Source organism: Mustela putorius, unplaced genomic scaffold, assembly GCF_011764305.1.
Source record: "Mustela putorius furo isolate JIRA1106 unplaced genomic scaffold, ASM1176430v1.1 tig00004007_pilon_pilon_pilon, whole genome shotgun sequence".
Taxonomy (NCBI): domain Eukaryota; kingdom Metazoa; phylum Chordata; class Mammalia; order Carnivora; family Mustelidae; genus Mustela; species Mustela putorius.
Window position 1 is genome coordinate 14,936,914 of NW_025422145.1, and position 16,684 is coordinate 14,953,597.

Here is a 16,684-nt window from a genome sequence, read left to right on the forward strand (position 1 = left end):
AGTGTGTCCGTCCCCCGCCGTGCAGCGAGCACGTGCAGCCTGTGCGGACGCTGGGCTCTGGGTAGAGGACAGAAGCTGGTCAGCCCCATTCCTAGAAATCCCAGCTCTCTAAGCCAAAAGCAGCGGAGCGCCCATCTTCTCACCAGGGTCCCTCCCTAGAGCTGTTGTCCCACATCCCTTTAGGCTCCTCCACCATGAGAACACCAGCTACCCTGCAGGGTGGGCACTCCTGGCTGGGGGTGGCCCTGGGAGAGAGCAGAGGGAGGCGTGGCCAGCTGGGGACACGGGTCTGGATACCTTGGCCTGGTGGGGCCCACAGAGCAAACCCCAGGGAAGCTGGAGGACTGGACAGATGGGTGGCCCCAAGGTAGGGAGGCAGGACAGGAAAGTGCATAGGGGTAGGTCCCGCTGGGGAATGTGCCCCTCCCCCAGCCCTGTTGCTCCCCCCTGAAATGTCTGCTTAGACCCTTGAGCCCCCCAGGACCCAGAGAGCCACCTGCAGGCCGGACCCAGCTCTTGCTTCCTACAATTGGCTGTCTCCCAGTGCCCTGGGGCCCTCTAGGCTGAGACCGTGGAGCCCAGACAGACATGGGGTGCGCACGGGCCTGTCTGCCCCCAAACACACCCTAGCTGTGAGCGAGCAAGGTTTGGAAGGTGTGGGAACTGAGCAGGGTCTCCTGGACAAGGACAGCAAGGCGAGTTTCCTCAGGCAAGTGTGGCCAGACGGACACTGCAGGTGGCAGTGTGGGGCTGACTGGTGACAGGCAAGCTCTGGGGGTTAGGTGTGCTCGTGGGGTACCACCCAGCTGGACTTCCGTGGGGGCATCCAGGGCTGGGGAGCCGTCCTCAGCTGTTGGTCAGCATGTCTGCTGGGCTGTGGGCCACGTGCAGCCCTACTTGGGGTGCTGGCAGCTAAACCAGGGTCCCTGGGCTCAAGGCTCGGTTCCTCCAGTTGCGCGCCTCCCAGGAGATGAGGAGAGTCAGGACTCAGTGCCCTGCCCCTGGCCCCGTCCAGCCCCTGGCCCTGCCTGGCGTAGACGGGCACCTCCCACAAGACCTCAGAGGGCTCCCCACCCCCCGCTGCTGGAGCTGCCCCCATCCTGGGCCCCAGGGCATGTGCAGCACAGCTCTTTGCCACTGAGGCCACCTGCCTGGAGCCTGCACCCCTCTTAGCCCCTGGCAAACACGAGTAGGGACACGCATGCTCACAGGGCAGATACCGGGACACGCGGCACGGAACCCAGGTACCACGCTGGAGCCGCGTGTGACTGGCATCCCGCAGGGAAACCATGCATCAGGCATGCACATAGTAGGTGCTCCCAGATGCACACGTGTGTGCACGAAACCACCAACACTCATGACAGATGCAGACACACACGCATACGAAGGCACATCCGATCCTTGGGGCACAGACCCATCCCCGCGGGAAGGGGCGTGCACTGGGCGGCTGCCAACCGTGAGCTCAGCCTCCCGCTCCCCCAGGGCTGGAGAGCAGGTGTCTGCTGGGCTCGGGGCCCCCAGGGGTGGGCACGACAGCCTCACCTGACACCTGGACCCTCCCCTGCAGGAGTCGCTGCAGGAGCAGGCTGCCAGGCAGGCCGGGTGTCAGTGAGCCATGGAGGGGAGCAGGAAGGCCGGTGCCCCCACCCTGCATGGCCGCGGCAGCTGACATACTCAGCGGACTGGGGTCTTCAGGAGCACCTGGCACCTGGCCTAGGCCCCCACACCCCCTCCATCGGACAGCCACTGCGGGGCACAGGAGAAGCCTCCCTCCACAGCAGATGGTCTCCACACTCCGGTGAGAAGTGAGGGCCGGGGGGGGGGGCCGCTGCCACCTGGACCCAGGGGGCAATCTCGGTGTGAACCTGGGTGGGGGGCTTCCATTCTGTCCCCTGCAGAGGAAAGTAACTATCCTGGCCCATGCAGAGTCTAGAGCCCCTCAGGCACCTGGACACCACCTCACAGTTCAGGCCTCCAGCTGGAGACTGTGCTGGGCCGCCTGCGGGGCTGTGGTGTGGGCTGTGGCCGGAGGCCAGGTCTGCCTGGGCGTCTGAGGCCCTGAGAGGGGAAGAGGACTTTCCAGGCCACCCAGGAATGGTGGCAGGTTGGAGAGCCCCCAGGCCTCCACCAGCAGCTGCCTGCAGGGACTTCCTGGGACCACCACCACCCCCCAGTAGCTGTCAAGAGATCTGTTTACTGGAGACACCGAAGCTACGGGTCCCAGGGGCCCCGACCCGTGATAAGAAAGGCCCCGGGGTTTGGCCCAGCCCCTCCTCTTGCCACTCCCTTTAGTTCCGAAGAGGCATTGTTTGTGGGGTTTGTGCCCCTCCCCAAAGACAAGAGACAGGGCTGCAGGGAGCCCTTCCTCTATGACCCTGGACGGCACCTCCCTCTCTGTGCCCTGTGCCACAGAGGATAGGGGATGGTGATGGGTGGGCCTCACCTCCTGTCTCCTCTCCAGCTTGTCCTGTACCCACCGCCTGTGACCCCACATCTTTCTGCCAGGACAAGCAGTGCACACCGCACGGCCATGGGTCTCCGAGCAGGTGAGGCAGCCCTCACCAAGGGGCATCTTAGACCCTTGGGGGGTGGGTCCCACAGCCAGGCTCCCCGGAGGTATCAGGACCATCTGTGATCCTAGGCCTCTCCTAGGACCCAGGGAGCCCCCGGCCGACCCTTGAAGGACGCCCCCAGCAGGTGGTGCCCAGCTGTGCTGGGGGGCCGGACGCTGCTCACGGCCCATTTTGTTCCAGGTGGTCAGGTGAACCCAGGCCTCGCCCTCCTCGTGTGGCTCACAGCCCACTGCTCTTGTCCCCAGGCCCAGGGCTCCTCCCAGGGAGGGCTGGAGGCCAGCGGGGATGACCTGTGGGGCAGGTGAGTGCCAGGTCACGCTTCTGCAGCTGATCCTCTGGGGGGGGGTCCACACCCAACGGCCTGGGCACAGCTGAGGCAGGGCCCCCATCACTCACCAACCTTGCCCCGAGACGGCTGGGAGCTTCCAGAGTCCTGCATCAGACCTACCCACGTGGGCCAGGAGTGGCCAGGAGTGGGTCCCCAGGCATCGTGCTGGACGGGGTCCCCGAGCCCCTCACAGCTTCTGCTGCTCTCTGGCCCGGTGGGTGGTTACTTCTTGTGCCGAGTCCTCTCCAGTTTCTTCCTCTGCCCCAAGACTGGGTGGCTCTCCCAGGTCCCAGAGACTCTATCATTCCCAACCACTATGCTGGGGCCTCGCATGTGGGCTCAGCCACGCTTCACTTTCCTGGAGGGTTAGAGATCACTGATGAGGCATCGAGGGATGGATTGATCTGGATACTGATGAGGCAGAGTCAGAGGCCCAGGCTGACATCCCAGAGGACGCCCTCCCCACACACAGACTCTGTTAGATAGAGGCACACCGAGAGCGGCACTGACCCAGAGGCCAGGCCCGCTGCGGTGCCCCAGCTGGTGCTCAGGCCCCATCTCCTCCATGCCCTCAGCCATCACAGGGACAGTGGGGCCCGCCTGAGCTCAGAGACTGCCAGGACCCCGAGTCCAGGCCAAGGCCACATCCAAGCCCTGCTCACAACGGGGAGCCTGGTGCCTGCTGGGCGAGCACAGAATGAAGCTGTGGTCCTGCACGTGCCCAGGGGCCACGGGCCACGCTTCCCGTGTCTCACTCCCTCAGAGCTGGCGGTGCTGACCTCGATGCCACCCCTCACCGCCTGTCCCCTTTCTGCCCAGCACCAATACCTCCCTCCTGCACGGCTTCTGGTGCCAGCCGGCCAGCCAGCTGTCCCGGGACCAGCTTTCCACTCTCATCCAGGGGATGGCGTCCCAGCAGGTCCCCCTCAGGGCCTGGCAGGTAAATAGCTGGGGCTGGTGGGAGCGGGCCAGGGTGCTGAGGGAGAGGGCACACTTGCCGGAGACAGGTGGGGAGGAAGGGCGTGCCCAGCAAAGGACACGGGGTCAGCGGGGGCCCACGGGACTGGGATGGGGCGCAAGACCCGGCCAGCCTCCCGGGCACCTGAGACACAGCTGCTGGATAGACCCTGACAAGTGTGGCTGTCAGAGGTTGGTTTTGTCCTCCCTTGGGTGACTCTATGATGCTGCCCACTTGGGACCATTTCCAGGACTTCTCAGCCCATTACCTGCAGACCCCCTGACTTCTATTCTTGGCTCGGATGAGGACTTGTCCAGCAGGCCTGCACTGGCTGCTTCCTGCCTTTAGTGGCACATGGTGCCCACACTGGGACAGGTCCTCTGGAGCCCTGTGGGGATCTTCCAGCCTCCTGGCCTCTCCCATGTGGTCTGAGCCCACCTCGACCTGCCCCTGAGTTTAAAGAAATAAAAGGAAGAAAAGCTACTATTTTGCCTCGTCCTAAAATTAGTATGAAATTAGCAATACATCTGAAAACCCCAAAGTAAGTCCAATGAGACAAAAAGTCTAAGCAAGAGGTAGCACTGGGGTAAATTACTGAGCCATGGAGAGCCGTGGGGGGTGGGGGGCTTTCAGGCTGGCCCTGATGCCTCCTGAGAAGGGCAGACCACAGGGCGTCCAGGGACAGAGCCCAGGCAGACAGGGAGGGCCCCACGCCAAGGGCGAGGATAAGACGGCAGAAAGATGGGGGCTGTGGGCCCTGGTCTGGCCAAGCCTGTGACATGCCACTGCCTTGCCCAGCTCAGCTGCCTGGCCAACCTGGCCACACGGCACGGCCTCCAGGACAACTTCGAGCTCCACCCCCCCAACCTGCTGCTCTTCTACAAGTGAGTGCTGCCCCCCAGCCCCCAGCATTCCAGTGTAACAGGCTAAGAGTGCCTCCTTCGGAGTCCCAGGGTCCCCAGCTCCCCAGGGACATCTGGGCCACCCCGGAGGATGACCCTTGGGTGGCCCCCACCGTCCCAACAGCCCCCCAACCTGCCCACAGCCTGACACAGGTAAGGGAAGCCACCTGCCGGGCCTTCACCCGCCGCGCCGCCCAGGGGGACACGGAGCTGCTTGCCAACCTGCCAGACCAGAGGTCCGCCCTACAGCACACGGCCTTGGCCTGTCTGGTAGGCATGACGGGCAGGCTGGGACGGGACGGGGGAGGGCAGACAGGCACAGGGCCGGCTCATGCTGACCCGCTGTGTGGCAGGGAGCACCCCACCGACGGCTCAATGCCTTGGACCTGCTGCTCCTTGGGGCCCTGGTGTGTGACATGCACGCGTCCCGCATTGAAACCGCAGACCCGCATGTGCTGGAGAACTTGCAGCGCTGCCACCAGCTGACAGCCCCCCAGCAAGCTGCCCTCAACTCGCTGCTGGCCGGTGGCAAGACCGTGCTGGGGTAGGCTGGGTCCGGTGCCTCCACCCAGGCCGCCCCTCCTCGAGACGACCTAGAGACCCCTAATGTCTACCATCCTGCTGACCTTGCACAGCCTCAGGGTCCCACCACCCTCTAGACCCCCCTGTTCCCCTGCCCCCATGCCTGGGGTAGGAGGTGTCCCCAGTAGGCAGGCCCTGAAAACTGGGTGCTCAGGGAGGGGCTGGCTGCCTCCAGGGGTCTGGGCTCTGCTCCTGACCCTAACCCGGTGCTCCCTTACCACACACCAGGCCTCCCGGTTCCTGGAACCTGGAGGGGCTGCAGGCCCTGGGAGCCCTGGCCAGCTACATCAGCTCCAGCCTGTGGGTGCAGGTGCAGGAGGTAGGAAGCTCTGCAGTGGGGGTGGGGGAGGAGTGTCAGGTGGCTGTGCACAAGGACAGGGGCATCCAGCCGACCTTCCGCCAGCCTGTCCAGTGTCCCCAGTCCCTCCCTGCCCCAGGGTTTCCATCTGTGGGACGGGACGAGGCACCAGGCGGCGCCTGGCAGCCCCTCCCTGGGCATGGAGTCTCTATGCCCCCCTGGCCAGGCCGTGGGCCTGGCCTTCTTCAGCAGCATGGTGGCCACGTACCGAGCTGGGCAGCTCAGCCAGGGCAATGCCAGGCGCTTCGTCACAGGCTTTCTCAAGGCCAAGGCCATGTCAGTGTCCTCTCGACCCAAGCGGGGCACAGGTCAGTGTGGCCACCAGCGCCAGGGAATGCTGTCCCTCCCCTGCCCTGGACTCCTAACCCTGGGGGGTGGGCACTCAAAAGACTGTCCCACCTGCTGCTGGACCTCCTGGGCAGGCCGGGGGGGTCTGCATCCAGCCTGGGGTGGGTCAAGGTCAGGGTCAAGGGCAGGCTTGACTCTCTGGTCTGAGCCAGGTTCTCAGCTAGAGGTCAAGCTCAGGAGGGAGTCAAGGGCAGGCTGAGGTTAGGAGTGAGGCCGGGCCCAAAGTCAGCAAAGGTCAGCTCAAAACCCACACCCCTCCCCCAGATGCAAGGAGACCCTGCGTCCGTGGGGACATCACGGCGGCCACACTCCTCGACGACCTCTTCCTGGTGCGCTACGACTGCATGCAGCTCGAGTCCTGCCTGGGGAGCCACGTGCTCCAGGCCAACCTGGACCCGCTCCTACAGCACCCGCTCCCGGCAGAGTGCCAGCGCGTCGTCAAGGCCAAGCTGGCTCGGGTGCGCTACAGACCGGCTGCGGGGGGCGGCAGGCAGGTGCCCAGCCCGGCCTGACCCTCCCGCCCACCCAGGTATACCCACACGGTGTCCCCGAGGAGCAGCTACGACTCATCACCTCGCTGGTCTACCTCTACTCCCGCTCAGAGATCAGCCAGTGGAACATCACGTCCAGGGACACGGTCGTGGCCCTGCTGGCCTCAGACGTGGCCCTGGAGAACCAGACCGAGGTGAGGGCAGCACAGGGGGCAGTGGGGGTGCGCCGCCCCTGGCCCCGCTGACCTGGGCCCTGCCTGCAGGCTGTCCTACAGAAATACCTGGACCACAATGGCACCATCACCAGCGCCCTGCTCATGGCCATCGGGGGCTCCCGTCTCTGCTGGATGAGTGCCCGGCAGATCCAGGCCATCAGGCCAGTGGAGTTCCGGTGAGCCAGCCGGGGATGCGCCCATCGTCGGCTCAGCCAAGGAGGGAGGGGCTCGGCCTGAGGTGTGGTAGGTTCCCAGCGCTGCACAACCAGGTACCACAATCCGAGAGATTTAAAACAAGAGAAATTCTCCCGCGCTCTAGACACCAGGAACCTGAAATGGAGGGGTCCTAGGGCAGGCTCCCTCTGAAACCTGCAGGGGAGGTGCATCCTGCGTGGGGTGCTGCCGGAACTCCTCGGCCTTGCCCGGGGCCGGGGGACGCACGCCCCAGCCTCGGCCTCCACGGCCACACAGCCTTCCCCTCGGTGCCTGGGTGCAGAGTCCCTTCTCTGCTCCAGTTCCTGGACTTCGGGCCGCACTAATTCACTGCAATGTCGACTTCATCACAAAATCTACAAATAGGAGAGGCTCTGTGTTGAGGTTTCGGGCAGGTGTGAGTTTTGGGGGTACCCTGTTCCGCGTGGTACAGAGGGCAAGAGGAAAGTTGTGGTGGGGACAGGCCAGGAGCACGAGGGGCGCCCAGTCCGCCCACCAGCCTCCCCCTCCCCCAGGCGGGCTGGGGCCCTGGATATCTCCTCCTGCCCGCAGAGCCGGAAGGACGCACTCTACACCAAAGCCCGCGAGGCCTTTGGCAGCACCAGGAACACAGCTAGCTACTACCGCTTCATGCGCCCCTACCTCGGTGAGACCCTCCCCTGTGTGCAGGCCCCCCTGTCCCAGAGGCCCCCTGCCCCGTCCTCTGACCGCTGCCTGCCCCCAGGAGGGGCCCCCGTGGAGGAGCTGCGGCACCTGGCCCAGGCCAACGTCTCCATGGATATCGACACCTTCACCAACCTGAACCCCCGAGTGCTGCAGGTGTGCCCCCGGGGTGGCCTGTCTGGGGCATGGGGGCAGGGGGCTGCCAAACTAGGGGAGGCCGCTGTCACAATCTGCAGGCCCCAAGTATCCCAAAGTCAGAGGTGTGTGGTGAACCCCAGGTTGCTCTGCCAAGCCTCACCCCTGTGCTCGCTCCTCAGTTAAGTAGTGCCCTGCCGGGTTCTGCCCCCAAGCCGGCTGCCGAGGGACCCTCCGGCCCTGCCCCCACAGCCCCCCCTCCCCCTGCAGAGCCTGAGTGTCGGCAATGTGACCACCCTGCTGGGCCAGAATGTGGGGGACCTGCAGAAGGCCCGCAGCCACCCCACCATCAGCTCCTGGCTCCGCAGCCTCAACACCTCGGCCCTAGGAGAGCTGGGCCTGGACACAGACACTGCCGGCCCCACCGGCCCGGCCCGCTCCACCACGGGAATCCCGGACACCACTCCCTGGGTGTCCCATCTAGCCCCCACCTCGGGCCAGCGGGGGAACAACGCCCCCACTTCCGGTATGCCCCAGACCCGGCCTCCCCATCGTGGGCTCCCCTGTCTCTGCCTGGCCCCGTCTGCCCAGGGTCTCTGCAGACCCCCGACTGCCCCCAGTTCCGCATCTTGCACCCAACCTCCTACTCTGTTGGCCAGCTCTCCTCCCTTTGCCTCCTTGGGTGACATCTGGGTGACCCTCGCTTCAGCCCTCACTGGCTGCTGAGTTACTGAAGGACCAAGTCCCCTCTTCCAACACCTGCTGAGCACCAGAAAGTGGGGGTGGGACAAGCTTTGAGATGCCTTTCAGGGCCTGCAGCAGCAGCCTCGGAGCAGTCCCCACTGGCCTTCCTGCCCGTGGAAGCACACAGGGAAGGCAGCCCAGGCCAGGGGGGCTCCCAGCTGGGCCTGATGGTGCTCATCCACGTCCCACCTACAGGCAGCGCACCAGCCCACCTGCAATACTGGCTACTCGCTGCAGCCCTGCCCTCAGGCCTCCTGTGGCTGCTGTACTGGGGCATCCCGGGGCCCAGCCAGGACTGCTCCCAGGGCACCTGCACCAAGGCCTCCAAAGACAGCGCTGGCCCAGCGCCACAGGCAGAGAAACTGGGGCTGGAAGGTGGAGCTAGACACCTGCTCAGGCCCCCACCCAGGCTCCAGGGCCAGAGGACCTGGCCATGTCCCACTTCCTAGGGGCCAACAGGGCTGGTCCCCACTCATACCCAGCTTCCAGGACATGGAGCTGGAATGACGACCTGGGCCCATGCTGTGGCCAGCCCCATACAGGTGGCAGAGATGCTGCCCCAATCCTCTGGCCTCCCTCAGGATGAAGAACTGGTACGGGGGAGGGGGCCTTGATGACTGATTTGAATAAAAGACAAGGTGACAATCCTGCCTGCATCCCTTTGCCCTGAGCCCCAGGAGGGGCAGAGACCCTCCTAGCAGGGAATAGGACTTCCACCTGCACCTCCTGGCCTCTGTCCCCAGAAGCCACCCTCAGTGTCCGCCTGGCCTTGGAAGGAAGGCCCTGGGAATGGAAACAGTGGTAGGAGGGCCCTGAGGGCCACTCCCCTCCCCATTCCCAAGTGCAAACAGGAGGAACTCCAACTCCGGGCTGGGCCTCCCCTCCTGGTCCTCAGAACAACACAGGCCAGCTCTGCAGGGAAGGACAGGGGCCTTTTATTGAACTCCAGTCCCCTTGGGGTGGATCAGGCAGGGTGGACCAGGCAGGCCGTCACGGTGTGGGGGATGTTCTGCATCCAGGACGGTGGCCTCACTTGGGGATCAGAGCCAGGAGCAGAGTGGGGATCGCAGTGAGCACTGTTCTGGGTCCCACAAGGCGGGCGCCCCCTGAGAGGGCCTCTGCAGAGAGAGTGACTCAGGCGCCCTGCATGGCTCTGCCCCAGCCCCACCCAGCGGAGCACCCCAGCCCACCTCGGAGCCTGAGGTCCATGACCAGGTAGCCATTGGGGAGGCCACCGTGCAGCCCCAAGCCCAGACTGTCCAGGTCATCCTGCTGCTGCCGGACTATCCAGTCCCGCACGGGGCTCCTCTCCTGCTCCGCCTTCAGGCCCACCAGGTTTGGACCCAGAAGGTTTTGCACCTCGGCAATGGTCAGCGGCTGCAAGAGTCCCCAGAGGGCCATCAGAGTCGCCCGGCCTCTTCCCCAGAAGGCTGCCAACCTCTGCTGTGTCCAGACCTCCCAGTACTTCCCCGGGCTTGAACACCCAACCTGGCCCCTCCAGACTTCGAGTTGAGCCCCGGCACTCTGGCAGCAGTGCCCCACCCCCACCTTGGCTCCACCTCCAGCCCCTGGGCCCCCCCCCCCCCCCCCCCCCCCCCCCCCCCCCCCCCCCGCTGTACCAGCACAGCTTCTGTCTGCAGCTTCTGGAATGTGGCCACGTCCATGTTCACCTTCTGACTACTGAGAGCCCTCAGGTCCTCTGTGGAGGCCCCACCTGCTCACGGGGAGTGGGGCCCCAAGCGTGAGACCTCACAACAGCCCCCAGTCTTATCCTCCAACCCTAAGGAATTCCTAGGCCCCAGGTTCCCTGGGGTGGGTGCAGAGGCTGGAGGGGGCTCGGACTCACAGGGCCTCAACCGACACATGCGTGTGAGGGCAGGGGCCATGCTGATCACCAGTCACACCAACAGCAGCAGCCTCGTGAGGCAAGACCCCGGCAGTACCTGTGTGGGCAGCTTGGGCCCTCTCGCCCCCCAGGGGCTCTCCCTGGCTCACCCAGGAAGGGCTTGATCCTCGAGAAGTACTCAGGCCCACTCACAGTCTGGAAGGCAGTGCGGGCCCGGGGATAGAGGACGGCCATCTGCAGAGGGTGGCATGCATCCAGGTCCTGGGGCCCGGCTGCCCTGGGGAGGCAGCATGGGACCGGGTGGTGAGCCGGGAGCGCATGCCCACCCCTCCCGGCAGGCCCCTGGGACTCACCAAAGGACGCTGTGCTGCACGGAGCGCAGCTGCTCCAGACTGAGGAAACACAGGTATGCGGGCCTGAAGGTGGCCAGCATGTCCAGGGTGGCCTGGTCCAGCTTGCCCCCTCCCGCCACATAGCGGGCGATCAGGGCAGCCACCTGCGGAAGGAGGCCACGGAGGAGTCTCGGGGCTGGGAGAAAGACGTCCCCCAGGGGCCTGCACCCCATCCCCCCACCTGCTCCCTCCCGGGCAGCTGTCCGCTACCTGAGCGTCCCTCTTCTGCCCTTTGCTGACTTGAAGAAGAGATTTCACGGTTTCCAACGATGTCACGTTCCACTTGCGGATGTCCGCGGGGCTGAGCTCGAGGAAGAAGTAGCTCAGGTTCTGGGTCAGGGACTCGGGGTAGCCCTGTGGGTAGAACTACCCAGGGCGGCGGCTGTGAGGGCCACGGCTGCGCCCTGACTGCCCGAGAAAGTGCAGCACGGCGGGCAGGCCTGAGCTACCTCGTCCAGCTTGCGCTTAAAAACGTCCAGCTGCTGGTAGGTGAAGGGCACCATGTTCACGCGGTCCATCTGAGCGGCCACCAGGGCCCCATCCACACAGGCCTCCAGCTCCCACTCCTCGTAGAAGACAAGGTTTTCATCTATCACGTGGGCCTTCCTCGAGGGCGGGCAGACCTTGCCTGCAGGAGCAGGCCAGGGATCAGGGGCTGAACTTCTCTAGTCAACCTCCTCCTCCCAAACCTCGCCGAGACCCTGAGGAACGCAGGACCCCCTCCAGGCCTCAGTTTACACATCAGCAAAATGGAGTCATTCTGTCCACTCTCCAAGCAAGCCGTGCAGCCAGGAAGGGCCCCAGATGTGTGGGCAAGTGTGACCCCACTACACTACCCCCAGCCCCACGTCTCCCAACAGCCAGCAGGGCAGGGTGTCCTGCTTACTGTCTGTGTCCCTCCGGTCCCGCGAGAGGACGACAGATAGCTCAGGTCGCCACCAGGACAAGACCCGGGAGGTACCCTGCAGCCATGGGGTCATGACACCCTGAGGACAGAGCAGGGTTGCGGCTGAGTCGTGCTGGCTCAGGGTTCGAGGACCCCTCCCCCCACCCGGGACCAGACACCGCCCTCCCTTTTCATGGAGGGACCTTACCAGTCTCAAGTCTGCAGCCTGGGCCCTGGAAGGAAACGCCCACCCTGCAGGGGAGGGGGCACAAAGTTTGACGGGGTGATGGGGGACTCCTGGGTGTGCCCCACCCTGGGTAGGAAGGAGGCAAAGCTGGCCCTCACAGACTCGGCACCCCATGATGTCACAGCCTTCCCCACCCCAGGGAGCTCAGGCCTCCTACATCCTTTTCACATCCTCCTCCTAAGACCTCGCTGCTCAGGGCAATCAGACACCCAGGTCACGGACACTGTCCCTTTGGCCTGAGCCCCCCTCACCCTCCCACCCCACCCCCCCAGCTTCCAGTGCTGTGCGGTAGGGAGGAACGCAGCCACCTCTGGGAGCAGAGACACGGCTGACAGCCTACCTGGGACTCGGGGCACCTGCCCAGATTTGGAACAATAGCCTTCTGGGAGTGGGGTGGGCATGTGGGCACTGCCAGCCTCCAGGGAGGAGGTGTGGGGCAGGCAGAGCCTTAAGGCCCCTTGGGTGCTGTCTGATGCTCTCTGGCCCCCAACACTTTACCACAGCCCACCCGTGTTACTCACCGAGGCTGAGAAGCAGGAGCAGGAGGCTGCCGCCGGCGGAGGTGCCCCAGGACCCCCAGGCGGGCTGGGCGGTTCGCATGGCCATAGTCTGTGGAGAAGAACCAGTCTGATATCCTTACCTCTTGGACGGGGCACCCACCCCACGCCCTGCCCCCACTTGCCCTGGGCCAGTGCAGGGCCTTATGGGGCTAGAGGGTGTCAGATTCCCGGATGGAACCTTCTCAGGCCCCTGTGGGCGGCGTCTACAGGGCCTCCAGCCCTGCTCTCAAGACCAACCAATCTACCTGGCCCGCCCTGCCGCCTCCGGGAAACCGGCCCCTCCTGCCCGGGTGTTGAGACTGAGTCAGCCAGGCCCCCAGCTGTGAGAGCCCAGGAGGGCCGCTGGTGGCTGGTGTCTGTCCCCTCTGCCCACAGGGCAGGGCGAGGAGGGAGAGTTTGGCGCAAGAAGGTAGGGCCACTTCTGGTTTAGGCTGGCCTCAGTCTCCCCATTTACACCAGGGCTGGGCACAGGGCTGAGTGACTCCTCCTCACTCCCTGGGACACAGCCATTGTCTCCTTCCCATCCTGCCCCTCCCATGGCCCAGGTGGACGAGGCTGGTGGGGCCCCCTGCATTCCTGGTTTCCCTTCTGACGTCACTCCCAAAACAGAGGCCTCCGTGAGTGGGACGCCCCTTCCTACGGGTCAGTCCCTTGAGCGGGGCAGTGGGTGGAAAGGCATTCTGGGAAGACCCTCCCACCATGCGTTTCTGGAGTGGAGTTTAGGAGGCCTCGCTGGCTGCTGGGGGGGGGGTGGTCAGAGGGGGCCGCTCTCCAGGGAGTATGGTCCCAGGGCAGGGCGGGGAAGAGCAGGGGCCTGCAGGAGACCTCAGCAGCCCTGCACTCCCCCCTACCAGGGAGGCCCAGACTGGGAGGCTGCCCCTGGCTGGGTAGAGCGGAGACATCCCCTCCCTGCAGGCCTCCTCCCAAGCCTGTATCAGCTCCACCCAGCTCAGAAAGCGAGGAGGCAGCTCCTTTCAGTTGGGCAGAGAGCCTAGCCCTCAGGGAATGTCCAGGGGAGTGGCCCCAGAGGAGCCCTCTCCCCTCCCCCACCAGGCTCCCAAGGAGGTGGGAGGAAGCCAGACCCCCAGACCAGAGAAGGGTCAGCGGGGTGAGGCCCCAGCCCCTGGATGGAGGAGGCCAGGCAAGAACTGTGCCTCCCCCTGCGGTCCCCCACAGCCCTCTCCCCAGCCGCATGTCACCAGGGAACCCCCAGCACCACGGGTGGGGGCGTCCTGGGAGCGTCTGCAGGCCACTGTGGGCCATGGAATCTGCATCCTTCACCTCCCCACCCCCGGGAGGGCCAGCGGGCGCCACAGAGGCAGGTCAGCTGTCCTGCAGCTCCAGCTTCCCAAGTGGCCTGCAGCTGACCTGCCGTTTCAAGTCTGTTTCTACCAGCCTGGAGAGCCCGCGCTTGCGTGTGACCTGGAAACAGCCACTAACCCACGCTGTGTCTCATTGGTCACGGCTGCGGGGAGGTGTCCTTCTCTGTCCTGTGTCGGTTCTTAAAAAGGCCAGCTTAGGGGCGCCTGGAGGGCTCTGTGGGTTGGGCTTCTGCCTTCGACCCGGGTCGTGATCTCAGGGTTCTGGGATCGAGTCCCCTCGATCGGCTCCCTGCTCGGGGGACAGCTTGCCTCTCCCCCTGCCTCTAACCCCCTCCCCAGCTTCTGGTCTCTCAGTCTGTCAAATAAGTAAGTAAAAAAAAAAATAAAAGCCAGGTTCGTGGATCACAGCAGGGGCAGTATAGAGAAGGCATCAGGGATGGTCCCATCTCTCACCCCAAGTCCTCCGTGGCTGGCACCCACCTGGTCTCCTGAGGGCCCGCGGCATGCTGGCATCACTCAGACCCGGGGGATGCGCTGGTGCTGGAAGGGTTCAGGCCCTGCCCCCGCCTGCCTGCGCCTACCTTGCATGCAGCGTGCAGTGGAGGTGGCTGTGTCTGTGATAGTCATGCCGGCTCCTTCCCCAGCCAGGAGTCCTGAGCTCCTAAGGCTGGCAGGCCTCCCCCTGCAGAATCGCCCAGCCCAGCCCGACCCCCTGAGGTCTGGCCCTCAAGGGACGGAAGTCAGGCCACGCTCCCAAGCTCAGGACCCTCTGGCAAGAGTGGGCAGGGAGCAGATGACTGGCTTAGGGTGCTGGCCTCCTGGTCATATGGTCAGCCCTAAGCACAGAGAGGCTCTGCAGCCGGCCCAGGGTCACGAAGCACGGCCAAGCGTTCCGGGCTGGGGCAGAGGCGACCTGAGGGCACTGCTGTGGGAGCAGAGCTGGCAGGGGGTGGTGGGGGCTGTCTTCGGCACTCCCCAAGGTCCATGAGGACCAAGGGAGGGGCATCTAAGGTGGCACGGGGCACAGTTGCCCCCTGGGCCGCTTCTGGGGGGGTGACCCAGTCCCTCCCATGTAGGTCCCTGGATGAACCTTGGCTAATCCCTGCTCCCATGCAGACCTTCTTGGTTGGAGGTGCCAGGAGTGCTGATGGACACGACCCCCTCACCTCCCCAGGAATGCCAGACCCCGAATGAGCCGTTGTCCCTGCCCCACATGGAGGCAGCCGTGGTAAGCTCCTCGTGATGCTGAACACTGGGGTGGGTCCCCGGAGGCCCCTGGGACAATCCCCCAGTACCCCCAGGTCAGTGACTGTTTCAGGGTGATGGGCCGACCCTGAGCCTCCCTGCCTTGGCCTCAGCTTGGAAGTGAGGTGGTCAAAAGCTGGCAGCCCCCCAGGTCTGTATGGGAGACCAATGAGGCCTTGCCAGGCTGCAGGAATGTGCCGGTGGAGACCCTGCGAGGAGCCCCCGGAGGTGGGGTGCCCAGGGCTGAGCGTTGCCCCAGCCCAGCCTTTCTACGGTTAGGGTGGCAGCTCCCGCCGGGCCTGGACCGGGCACACGTTGCGAGCCGAGGCCTCCCTTCACCAGCGTGCATACTCCCATTTCTCCCCCCAAGAAAAGAGACTCAGTGGAGCAGAGTGGCCGGGACCATGAGGCAGAGCAAGGGTGTGGCGTCCCAGCTGGGGCTGGGGCAGGGTGTCTGCAGGCCACCCCACCAGCCCGAGGTCAGCAGATTGGGTGGTGGCTGCCCAGCCAGGGCGTGACTCCCCGGGGCATTGGCCAGAGTGGGAGCTCTTGGAGCGAGTTCTAGGCTCACAGCAACGTGACCCAGACATCGCTGGTAGTGGGAGGGTCTTGGATGTGAGCCCAGGGGGTCACAGAAGGCAAATCCGCATCAGAGTGAGCTCCAGCAGGCACCCAGCACTGCCCTCCATGGTGGTGGGGCCAGTGGGAACCTGCCAGCCCCCAACACTGGTATTGATGGGAGGTAGAAGCCACCTTCTTGTGGCCATGGCACTGGCCAGTGAGGACAGAAAACATGAGCCTCTGATCTGGCCAGATGCTGGCATCTGCACACTGGGTGCCAGCGGTGGACCACAGTCTCGTAGTACACCCTTGAAGCCAATGTCCCCCCGTGGCTCCCTGCTCTCCCTCCAGCTCCTGCAATAATTTTGTCACCAGAATTCCCTGTGGAGAGCCTGTCTCTGCATTACATATCTATAAAGGCTTCTGTTTGCTAAGTCGTTCAGAGACAGATGCCTGGGTCTCATCTTCTTCTGTGGGCCGGGCTTCCTATTATACGCAGCCCAGCCAAATGGCAATTCAAACAGAATTCAAAAGCTGACTGGTACGAGAAATCAATTTATCAATCAATTTATCAATCAAATCTCCCCTGAGAAGTCAGCAGGGGAGTATATGCCTTAAAAAAAAGTCTCACCCGGGACGCCTGGGTGGCTCAGTTGGTTAAGCAGCTGCCTTCGGCTCAGGTCATGATCCCAGGATGCTGGGATCGAGTCCCACATCGGGCTCCTTGCTCAGCAGGGAGCCTGCTTCTCCCTCTGCCTCTGCCTGCCATTCTGTCTGCCTGTGCTCGCTCTCTCCCCCTCTCTCTCTCTGATAAATAAATAAAATCTTTAAAAAAAAAAAAAGTCTCACCCTTAGATAACGACTAAAACATTCTGGACAAAACGTAAAAATAAACAAATCCCCGAAGGTTCAGGGAAATGAACAAAAGTCAGTAGATTTTGAAGGGGAATTGACGCCTGGAGGAGGAGATTTCCATGTGTGTAGCTTTACCCTGAAAACAGCCAGAGGCGAGGTGGCACTGGTCCCAGCTCTCAGGCTCCTGGAGAATCTCCCAACCCCCCATTTTTCCAGGCAAAGGAGGAAAGAACCCAGGATAAGCAGACACCAGAGAATGA

General features: G+C 64.0%; 2 protein-coding genes across 5 annotated transcripts; one reads left to right on the forward strand and one right to left on the reverse strand.

Annotated features, from left to right (window-relative positions):
- The first annotated feature begins 1,313 nt into the window (after positions 1-1,313).
- Positions 1,314-9,155, forward strand: LOC101677744 (mesothelin-like protein). 3 transcript variants are annotated; one of them, XM_045072159.1, is made up of 15 exons: positions 1,314-1,798; positions 2,462-2,546; positions 2,754-2,874; positions 3,721-3,841; positions 4,658-4,743; positions 4,905-5,031; positions 5,115-5,305; positions 5,572-5,662; positions 5,868-6,009; positions 6,314-6,507; positions 6,579-6,734; positions 6,804-6,931; positions 7,484-7,787; positions 8,037-8,292; positions 8,706-9,155. In XM_045072159.1, the coding sequence occupies exons 2-15, from the start codon at positions 2,531-2,533 to the stop codon at positions 8,957-8,959; spliced, it is 2,187 nt and encodes a 728-aa protein (XP_044928094.1). In that variant the 5' UTR covers positions 1,314-1,798; positions 2,462-2,530; the 3' UTR covers positions 8,960-9,155. The 3 variants fall into 3 exon arrangements, with proteins under 3 accessions (XP_044928094.1, XP_012910753.1, XP_012910752.1); XM_013055299.2 differs by lacking the exon at positions 1,314-1,798 and having other exon boundaries at positions 2,348-2,546; positions 7,484-7,614; positions 7,693-7,787; XM_013055298.2 differs by lacking the exon at positions 1,314-1,798 and having other exon boundaries at positions 2,348-2,546.
- Positions 9,156-9,423: 268 nt separating this feature from the next.
- On the reverse strand, positions 9,424-14,291 carry LOC101678227 (mesothelin). 2 transcript variants are annotated; one of them, XM_013055301.1, is made up of 11 exons: positions 14,244-14,291; positions 12,403-12,490; positions 11,843-11,886; positions 11,635-11,734; positions 11,198-11,376; positions 10,959-11,114; positions 10,710-10,852; positions 10,506-10,633; positions 10,130-10,224; positions 9,701-9,887; positions 9,424-9,628 (listed from the first exon to the last, which is right to left on the reverse strand). In XM_013055301.1, the coding sequence occupies exons 1-11, from the start codon at positions 14,274-14,276 to the stop codon at positions 9,540-9,542; spliced, it is 1,242 nt and encodes a 413-aa protein (XP_012910755.1). In that variant the 5' UTR covers positions 14,277-14,291; the 3' UTR covers positions 9,424-9,539. The 2 variants fall into 2 exon arrangements, with proteins under 2 accessions (XP_012910755.1, XP_012910756.1); XM_013055302.2 differs by lacking the exon at positions 14,244-14,291 and adding an exon at positions 12,564-12,682.
- Positions 14,292-16,684: the final 2,393 nt, after the last annotated feature.

What these genes read in the sequence shown, in the direction of transcription:
- LOC101677744 (XM_013055298.2), top strand. Translation starts at nt 2,423, where the DNA reads ATGGTGATGGGTGGGCCTCACCTCCTGTCTCCTCTCCAGCTTGTCCTG. An exon ending in GGGGATGACCTGTGGGGCAG is followed by an intron (nt 2,875 to 3,720) that starts GTGAGTGCCAGG and finishes CTTTCTGCCCAG; the next exon opens with CACCAATACCTCCCTCCTGC. An exon ending in TCGACCCAAGCGGGGCACAG is followed by an intron (nt 6,010 to 6,313) that starts GTCAGTGTGGCC and finishes CCCCTCCCCCAG; the next exon opens with ATGCAAGGAGACCCTGCGTC.
- LOC101678227 (XM_013055301.1), bottom strand. Translation starts at nt 14,276, where the DNA reads ATGCCAGCATGCCGCGGGCCCTCAGGAGACCAG. An exon ending in GCGGGCCCTCAGGAGACCAG is followed by an intron (nt 12,491 to 14,243) that starts GTGGGTGCCAGC and finishes TCTTCTCCACAG; the next exon opens with ACTATGGCCATGCGAACCGC. An exon ending in GAGGATCAAGCCCTTCCTGG is followed by an intron (nt 10,225 to 10,505) that starts GTGAGCCAGGGA and finishes CCCCGTGAGCAG; the next exon opens with GTGGGGCCTCCACAGAGGAC.